This window comes from Engraulis encrasicolus, chromosome 10 (genome assembly GCF_034702125.1).
Source record: "Engraulis encrasicolus isolate BLACKSEA-1 chromosome 10, IST_EnEncr_1.0, whole genome shotgun sequence".
Classification (NCBI taxonomy): Eukaryota; Metazoa; Chordata; class Actinopteri; order Clupeiformes; family Engraulidae; genus Engraulis; species Engraulis encrasicolus.
Genome location: NC_085866.1, coordinates 24,351,387 through 24,361,386, shown reverse-complemented (window position 1 = coordinate 24,361,386; position 10,000 = coordinate 24,351,387). Strand labels below are relative to the sequence as shown.

The window sequence follows — 10,000 nt, the reverse complement described above, 5'->3', positions numbered from 1 at the left end:
AGCAGGAGAGAGATATGGGGCAGGGCCGAAAAACGACCCCAGTTGGACCCGAACCAGGGCCCCCATGGGCACGCAAGCCCAAATGTAGGGGGCTTAGCGCACTGCGCCACAGTGCCCCCCCCCTCCCAGCTTAGTCTTTTTCATGAGTATTTATCTGGTCTGACCAGAGTAGCTTTTGCAGCCAATGATGTTCATGATTAGTGTATGTACACTGATTGGGTCCACCTATTCATGTATGAAACGTGTACATTGTATAAGTTTATGAAATAATGAAAACAAAGAAATTAATGGTGGTGGTCAATATTAATGAAAAACATGAAATTTGAATGAATGTGGGGCATACTGTACAGTACATTCAGAATAATCTACTAATAAAAAATACGCTCTCTGCCTTTAATAATATATACATTATCTCTCCATGTGCAGGACTACCAGAAACCCTTACTGGAGGCCGAGCCAAAGATCCTCAGCACTAAGAAGATCCAGCCCATCTTCCACCGCCTGAAGGAGATCACACAGTGCCACTCCATGTTCCAGATCGCGCTGGCGTCACGTGTCGCCGAGTGGGACGCCACCGAGACCATCGGTGACCTGTTTGTAGCCTCGGTAAGACTTGGTGACCTGTTTGTAGCCTCGGTGAGACTGACTGATTGTGTTGGCGGGTTGCGTAGCGTCAGAGGTACATAATGTATACTGTTTGTCGGTAGGACTCTGGTTGTGTTGGCAGATTGTGTAGTGTCAAAGGTTCACATACTGTTTGGGACCTTGGTAAGACTGACAGATTGTGTTGGCGGATTGCGTAGTGTCAGGGGTACATAATGTATACTGTTTGTCGGTAAGACTCTGGTTGTGTTGGCAGATTGTGTAGTGTGTCAAAGGTTCACATACTGTTTGGGACCCCGGTAAGACTGACTGATTGTGGTGGGGGATTGTGTTGTGTCAAAAGTACATATACAGACAGGGCCGCTGACAGCTTTGGGCAGGCCCAGAACAAGTTAATCTGAAAGGGCCCCGGCCGCCCCCCGCCCCACCCAATACATACAATGTAACACATACAGTAGGTTTATTTGTTTACAAACATTTGTGTTGTGAGGAGGGGCAAGTTGCTAAGCAGCCAACCATGTGGGCACATTTTTGATAGCAGTGATAGCAGTTTCCAACAGTCAGAGGTGGAACAATGCACAGCCAGGGTTGCGCAGCCAGGGATAGTTTACAAACGGCAAACCCATGTATAGGGTTCCAGTTCTGGGCCCCCTTTCTCCCTTCTTTGGTTTTAGTAAACGCACACCGTGTGAGGCGCACGCGGCGGTCAATAGTAAACTTTATGAAAACAATTGTCATCGCACACTCAGAACTTCATGCAGTACTTGAAGGGGGGGGGGGGAGAGACGGGGAAGGACCGGCAAAGGACCCGGACCGGGAATCGAACCTCGGTCAGCCAAGTGGTAAACGTGTGCCCTACCATATCAGCCACGGTAGGGCCTTCATGCAGTACATTTAATGAGACCAACGTTTCGGCTTACGCCTTCATCAGTAAGATGTAAGATGAAGGCGTCAGCCGAAACGTTGGTCTCATTAAATGTACTGCATGAAGTTCTGAGTGCGACTATTGTTTTCATAAAGCCCCATCTCTCCTTTGGCCTCCCTTTATACAGCAATCATGTGTGGTCATGTCAGCTCATCTTGAGTGCAAGTTCATATAGCTAAGCCCATTGTGGGGACAATCCGGGGTAGAGTAGGTAGAGGTCCTGCCAGGGGTAATCCGTCAGCCTGTGCTATTAAAGCAACAGGAACACATTTTTGAGACCTTAACCCCTTTGCGCAAACATAAAAAACATTTCCAAAATGGCTTCAGTGATTCATAGCGGTGTGAAGGGCCCTACTGGATTCATTCTGCAGCCGTCCAATATGCAAGTTTGCAAAAGCAGGTCCTTTACACAGTGGCGTGCACAGACATTTTGGGGGGGCAGGTGCTGGGGGACAGGTGCTAGTAGGGCCTTATATTGCCTTACTGGGCTATATAAGGATTATATCGAGGCATTGTTATCACACACTTTCTCTCGTCAAACTTTTCTAGATGATCATTGTATTGTGAAAACACAACAAAAAAGAACTTTCAGAAACGGTACTTTTTGTCCAGAAGTGCAAAAGGGCAGGTGATTTAGCACCTCCTCGTCCCTATCTGTGCACACTGATGCCTATACGCCTAGTTCGAATGAAATGTGTGGATTTAAAGGAAATTTCCTCTCCAACCTGCAGACCCACTGAAGAGGAAAAGGGCTTAAACATTACTTTAACAGCGGCGATGTCTTCAGTTATCTCATCTGTTCGACTGAGGAGTAATAGCTAACTGGGCCTAGCTAGCTACTGTATTCCGTGTTCACAATGTTAAAGTCCTGCTGCCACACATGAGCTCTAGCCAATTCAATAAAGCAGCTGATGACAATTAACACACCCCTGCCAGGTCGAGCTAATTAGTGAAATCGCCCGTGTTAGGAGCAGCACAGACAGGAAGAATAGCTGGCAGGGCATTTACTGTCTCTATCCAAATTGGCTGCTGCAAACATATGGCAGGATTTTCACTTCCTTAACTCAGAATGTCCACCTTTGCATATGAGCACAGAGATCACGCTTAGTATTGGAGTTGGGCGATTTCCCCCAGAGATAAAGTATCTCAACAGACCTTGAATAAGACCAGAGACTCACATCACTGTAACACTGTATGGAATATGGGGATGGGAAAAAATGATTTTCCGAAGAAAAAAAAGAGCAAAACCACAAATTGATTTCACTTCCCAACTCGATTTTCAATTAAAATTGATTTTTGTGCCTAGGCATACCTTGTATTATCCCTGGGAGCCAGTGCGGTGCACAGTCTTATCTTAAACATCATATTCCATACTGGATATTGCCTCATGGCTAGTTGAAGTGCAAAGATTGCACATTGCCTTGGCTGCGTTGGGCTTACTGCCCAAAGCACAGTTCAATGTTCTTGGGCTAAGTGTTGAATTATGAAGTGTGTGTGTGTGTGTGTGTGTGTGTGTGTGTGTGTGTGTGTGTGTGTGTGTGTGTGTGTGTGTGTGTGTGTGTGTGTGTGTGTGTGTGTGTGTGTGTGTGTGTGTGTGTGTGTGTGTGTGTGTGTGTGTGTGTGTGTGTGCATGCGGGTGCATGTGTGTGCGCTACAATACGCCAGCAGACACTCAAGCCAAAGCACTAGGACTGAATTCAAAGCATATTGTCTTCCAATTTCAAAAGTGCAGCAGGTCGTTGTTTGCACAGTATCAGAGAGTGATTATTCTATTTACAAAGTGCTGTGTGCTGTTATGTACCGAGACTTGGAAAGCAGTACTCTACTACTACTGTAGTGTAGTGTTGATGTTTTCGCCTCCCCGCGTACACGCTTGTTGTTTTGTATCTCGCTCCCCCCGTGGGAAATGAGTCGTACAAGTTTCTGAATTGTTTGCGTTTAATTACAGCCAGTGAATTATCCTTTGGTTTGGAAGAGGGACAATGTTTGTCTACAGGAGAGCGATTTCAACATTGACTGCAGGGGGAAAAGAAATGTTGCTCCGAGCTTCTCTCTGACAGGCAAACAAATTATTACTTTGGTTTTTGATGAAGTTGTGTTGTGTGCGCCTATCAGACGCCCATGCCTATCAAAGCTTCCAAGTCTCTCGCTCTCTCAATCACTCTCTCACTCATCTCACGTAACGTTCACCTTCGTGTGCTGTGTTGACTTAGCGCCCGTCAAAGAGCTGCACCGTAGACTCAGATTGTGGCTCATAATTAGGTTCTACCCAGGCCTGGGTGTGCTGTTTGGCGATGATAGCTCTGCACCCCTGCGCAGTTCACTTCAGGACGTTTTGTTATTTTTTCTTCTTCTTTTTTTCTGGATTTGCATTCTATTCAGGTCCATCTAGCCTCCTCTCCTGAACAGAGAGGACCATTTCCTCTATAGCCTGGCTTATTTTCAAACCTCAGTTCCTTTGTTGCAGACACTACGAGCCAGGGAGGGTAGTGGTGTTGGCGAAAGAGACCGAGAGAGAGAGAGAGAGAGACAGAGAGAGAGAGAGAGAGAGAGAGAAAGAGAGAGAGAGAAATATATAGAGAGAGAAATAGAGAGAGAGAGATAGAGAGTGAGAGAGAGAGAGAGAGAGAGAGAGAGAGAGAGAGAGAGAGAGAGAGAGAGAGAGAGAGAGAGAGAATAAGAGCAACTGTGTTACTATACTCAGCATTTCCTATTTAGGCTTTGTTCATTCATTTCCTGTGCGCTGTGCTCAAAATGCTGTTGGCATCTGGGGTGTACGCAGTGAGATAGCAAGGTTAATCAAAAGGAAAAGAAAAAGAAAAATCGGCTTGCAGATGCTGCTTTCTCTCTTTTTCTCTTATTTTTTTCTTTTTTGTCTTTGTTCTTTCTTTCTCTCTCTCTCCTCTTTTTTTCCTGTGAGTGAGAGAGCAGGAGCTCGGCCAGTGGTGCAGGCCCCTGCTGAGAGAGCAAGACCGGTGGCGTTTCAAACTCCAACTCCAACATTTCTGTCTTTCTTTCATTCTCTCTCTCTCTCTCTCTCTCTCTCTCTCTCTCTCTCTCTCTCTCTCTCTCTCTCTCTCGCTCTCTCTCTCTCAAACAGCAGCGTTCTGCTCTTTCTCTATCTCTCTCTCGTGCTCTCTCTCTTCTCTCCACCTCCATCTCTCTCGCTAATGCTCTCTTCACTCTCTTTGCTCCCTCTCTCTCTTCCTCTCTCTCTCTCAATCAACATGCAATGTTCTGCTCCTTCTCTCTATCCATCTCTCTCTCTCTCGTCTCTCCATCTCCATCTCTCTCGCTCGTGCTCTCTTTCTCAACATCAAACATTCTGCTCTCTTTTGCTCTGTTTCTCCATTTCTCTCTCTCTCTCTCTCTTTCTCTCTCTCTCTCTCTCTCTCTCTCTCTCTCTCCAGCTCTCTCTCTCTCGTCTCTCCATCTCCATTTGTATATCCAGAGTTGAAGCCTCAGTACTTTGTCTCCACGCCCAGCACACTAATAGGGATCCATTTTCTGCATGGAGCTTTCAAGCACTCCAGCACCTCATGATCCTCTCTGCTGACTGCCACAAATGTCTCTCTCTCTCTCTCTCTCTCTCTCTCTCTCTCTCTCTCTCTCTCTCTCTCTCTCTCTCTCTCTCTCTCTCTCTCTCTCTCTCTCTCTCTCTCTCTCTCTCTGCCTGTCTCTCTTGTCTGCGCTCTCTCGCTCTCCTTCGCTCTCCTTCGCTCTCCTTCGCTCTCTCTCGCTTTCTGTCTGCTTGCCTGCCTTTACGTATGTCTCTGTCTGTGGGAGATGAAAAACATGTAGTGTTGCAATTGTTTATCTTCCCAAGTTCACGAAAAACATTTTTTCTTATATAATTCAATGGGATTTTTGTTCTGTAAGAGTTGCGGCATGAATTGTTAAAAGCTTTAAAAAAAAAAACTCTGGTCCGAAAACAAGAAAACAAAACAGTGTCACCACAGTCCCACATGTCACACAGAGACAGAGACTGTGTTTTTTTCTATTTTATTCTTATTATTTCATGATTTTGTTTCCCTTGCCTTGCAGTTTTCCAAGTCCATGGTCCTGGATGTGTACAGCGAGTATGTCAACAACTTCACCAGCGCCATGGCACTCATTAAAAAGGCCTGCATGTCCAAACCAGCCTTTCTGGAGTTCCTGAAGGTAAGGGGATGGGGGATGCACTGCAAAAAATTGAAATCTTAGCAAGCTGATTTTTTTAGTTTCAAGTAAAAACATCTAGTCAATCTTAGATTATTTTACTCGCTTCAAGCTAATATTGCTAACAACAAGTAAAAGAAAATATCAAACAGTACAACAGTAACAAGTATAAGTAGTCTAATTTCTAATTCTAAATTCCAGTTAAAAGGTACTAGTTATTGGGTGATTTTTACCTAAAATAAGAAAGATTTTTTACTTGAAACTAGAAAAATAAGCTTGTTAAGATTATTTTTTTGCAGTGTGGGGATATGGGATGGGGATATGGGATGGGGATGGGGATGGGGTTGGGGTTGGGGATGGGGATGAGGTTGGGGTTGGGGATGTGGCTGGGGATGGGAAAGGGGATGGGGATGGGGATGGGGTTGGGGATGGGGTTGGGGAAGGGGATGGGGATGTGGTGGGGAAGGGGATCGGGTATGGGGACGGGGACGGGGATGGGGACGGGGATGGAGATGGGGATGGGGATGGGGACAGGGATGGGGATAGGGATGGGGATGCGGATGGGGCTGGGGATGGGAATGTGGTGGGGATGGGGATGCAGATGGAGATGGGGGTGGGGATGGGGATGGGGTCTGGAAGATGATGGGGATGGGGATGGAGAAGGGGATGGGGATGGTGGTGGGGATGGGGATGGGGGTCGGGGTCGGGGTCGGGGTCGGGATGTGGTGGGGATGGGGACGGGGACCGAGTGGGGAAGGGAATGATGTTCGGGATGAGGATGGGGATGGGGATGGGGAATCATATATTATAGAGTTTAAAGGGGCACAAAGTAGCATTAAAAAGTTAACTAATTACCTGCACGAGCCAGCCCATGATTTTTTATTATGACCACCAATAGTTTGCACAGGACAACTTTAAAATCAGTTGTTATTCTTTTTTTATCTATTTATTTTTTGTCTTCAGACATTCATTATGGTAGGAGCAAGCTTAACTCAGAAAGTTTTAACTTTAATTTACTTTTTGAGAGCTAGCCAAACAATTGACAAATTGTTGCATATGCATTATGCTGTTTTTTTATCCTCTCCGGAAGAGAACACCATAAATAATCTACACTCATTATCTACACTGCATAATGACAAACATTAATCCTCTGTCCCACATACACAAGATAGAATTTGGATCAAATTATTTAGTAAAATGAGTTGAATGAATTCGGACCATAGTATTTCATTATTTATGAAATACTACTCTAGGCAGTCATTTTGAAACTTTGGGCAAAAAAGCACACCTAATCACACCTTATCAACTAATTAACTGTCTAGACAGGTAAATATCTCTGATCTATCAGTTAATTGTCAATGACCCACTGTATCAAACATGCTCGTCCAACATAGCCTTAGAACCTTTTGCTATTTTCTCTCTCAAATGTTCTACCTGCTGGCATTTGGCGCAGCCAAAAGCACACACCGAGCTTTCGTGTGTCCTACCTACTAAGGCTGTGAAAATAGACTCATACTGTTTTTATCTCCCCTGGTTGGTACACTGCAGTACCGCGGTGGAGTGAAATGCTGCCCTGTCATTTCCTAGTTCCGTACATGCAAAAATAAAGATATGTCCGTCCGTGCAGTATTCTGGGATGTCGGGTCACAGCTGAGTACCAAGCCAACACATGACCTTTCACCCCCACTGAGTTCTCTTTGTCTTTCTTTCTCTCTCTCTCTCTCTCTCTCTCTCTCTCTCTCTCTCTCTCTCTCTCTCTCTCTCTCTCTCTCTCTCTCTCTCTCTCTCTCTCTCTCTCTCTCTCTTTCTCTCTCTGTCTTTCTCTCACTCTGTATCTGTCATCTCTCTCTCTCTCTCTCTCTCTCTCTCTCTCTCTCTCTCTCTCTCTCTCTCTCTCTCTCTCTCTCTCTCTCTCTCTCTCTCTCTCTCTCCCCTTTTTTCTCTCCACCTCTCTCTGGTTTCTGCAGAGGAAGCAGGCGTTGAGCGCTGACAGGATCACGCTGTACGGTCTGATGGTTAAGCCCATCCAGCGCTTCCCCCAGTTTATCCTGCTGCTACAGGTCAGTGCCCACGGCTTGCAATGCCCACCTGCTGGCACGCACGGGTAGGTGGGTGGGTATGTATGGTTGTATGGGTGGGCAGTGCCCACAGACACCACACACATATGCAAGTATGCACGCATGCACACACACAGGCATGCACACACACACACACACGTGCGCACGCATACACATGGGCACACACACACATGGCTATGCATTTCAATACAAGTGACACAAAAGTGTCTCTATGTATATGACAAATAAATATCCTTGAATCATTGAACACACACACACACACACACACACACACACACACACACACACACACACACACACACACACACACACACACACACACACACACTCACTCTATATCAGTGGTACTCAATCTTTTTTGAACAAACGCCCCCTTGGCCTCATCACAAGCCTCCCAGCACCCCCTTGACCTCATCATAACCCTGACAATGCCCCTCTTATTATTATAAAACGAAATGGATTAATGCCCCACAATGGCAACTAAGCACCGCCCCCTCTCAGCTGTATCCTTCTCAACGCCCCCCCTAGATCCCCCCAACACCCCTGGGGGGCTGTGCCACCCCCGTTGAGAAACACTACTCTATATTGACGACCACCACCCATACAGCCCCCCAAACCCCTGCTGACCACCTCTGCTCCAAGTACTGCCCTTCCCTTCATCCACACAAAGATCCCCCCATCCTCACTGTCACCACGGGCTCTGACCTCAACCCACCCAACACCACCTACACAGATCTTCAATGTTCTCCAACCATGGACCACCTCACGACAGATTCTCCTATCCACCCCTGCGTCCACCTAGCCTGATTATCATTGATTTTCAAATCTCTCCGAGTCTTGGTCTGACCTCGAGCATAACGATTAACTTTTCCCAAACGGCACGGTTGGCCCGCCTCCCTCGTTGGAGCTCTGCAAAGTGGCTGGAGTTCCCGATTTTTCCAGGATTTTTCCAGATTCTTCTACTCGTACTTTATAAAACTATAGTTGCTAACTACATTACTTACTTTGTTGGTTGTGATGCGATTTCCCATTGTCAACTACCCAAGTTGCGCACTGGCTAGCAACTATGCTTTCGACAAACTCAACCATGTTCTCCAACAGCACCCCCACCTACCCAACCACCCACCCACCCAGTCACCGACCACCACCCCCAACTCCATCCCTGCACCCGCCAGACCACCCCACTAAGCAAAGGTGTAGGTTTGGCTTGTAAGGTAGTGGGGACATTTCAATGGCAAATTGTCCGGGTATGCTGTTTTTGCATTATATTCGTGAAAAAGTGGTGGGGGACAAGCTAGGTTAATCTCAAAAGTGGCATGGACATGTCCCCACCGACCACCAGCCCCCAAAGCCACCCCCTGCACCCGTCAGACCACCCCTCTCACTAAGACACGCAAGCTAGCACAGCGGTATCCAGACGCAGACCACAAAGGTCACCTTCACTTGCTGGGTTGGGTGAGCACTCCGCTTGACATGCCAGTAGATGTGAGCACAGCGGCGTATGTGATTCTTCGAGAGGGAACTGGAGCCAGTGCGAGGCGAGGCAGGACTAAAATAAACACTGTGCACTGCCACTGAGACAGAAAATTAGAAAAAAACACTGCCGCGGTACCACATGCTGTGCTAGGGAATTACGTATGCAAACCAGCGGATAGGTGGGTGGGGAGGTTGTGTGTGTGTGTGTGTGTGTGTGTGTGTGTGTGTGTGTGTGTGTGTGTGTGTGTGTGTGTGTGTGTGTGTGTGTGTGTTTGTGTCTGTGTCTGTGTCTGTGTCTGTGTCTGTGTCTGTGTCTGTGTCTGTGTGTGTGTGTGTGTGTGTGTGTGTGTGTGTGTGTGTGTGCGCGCGTGCGTGCGTGCATGCGCACATGCGTGCGTGTGTGTGTGTGTCTGTGTGTCTGTGTGAGTGTGCGTTCGTGTATATGTGTGTTTGCATCTCGGTATGTTGCCCTGTGTGTGTGTGTGTGTGTGTGTGTGTGTGTGTGTGTGTGTGTGTGTGTGTGTGTGTGTGTGTGTGTGTGTGTGTGTGTGTGTGTGTGTGTGTGTGTGTGTGTGTGCCAGGCTTGTACGAAATTCCGAATTGGATGAATTTGAATTCAAAGTAATGCCATAATATGAACACTAGGTGGTGGTATTCTATGTACTCTCAATGGGTGGTGTAGCTAAAATTCAAAGAAATTCAAGGTAATGACACCACCTAGTGTTCGTATTATGGCATTACTTTGAATTCAAATTCATCC

The 10,000-nt window shown here is 46.7% G+C and overlaps 1 protein-coding gene across 5 annotated transcripts in view; it reads left to right on the top strand.

Annotated features, from left to right (window-relative positions):
* arhgef10lb (Rho guanine nucleotide exchange factor (GEF) 10-like b) overlaps positions 1–10,000 on the top strand; it is a 99,250-nt gene that overhangs the window by 31,280 nt on the left and 57,970 nt on the right. For all 5 annotated transcript variants that reach the window (XM_063208421.1, XM_063208420.1, XM_063208418.1 and 2 more), the window contains 3 exons: positions 427–606; positions 5,573–5,689; positions 7,654–7,746. In XM_063208421.1, the coding sequence (XP_063064491.1) occupies positions 427–606; positions 5,573–5,689; positions 7,654–7,746 (390 nt within the window). The remainder of the gene's footprint in view (positions 1–426; positions 607–5,572; positions 5,690–7,653; positions 7,747–10,000) is intronic.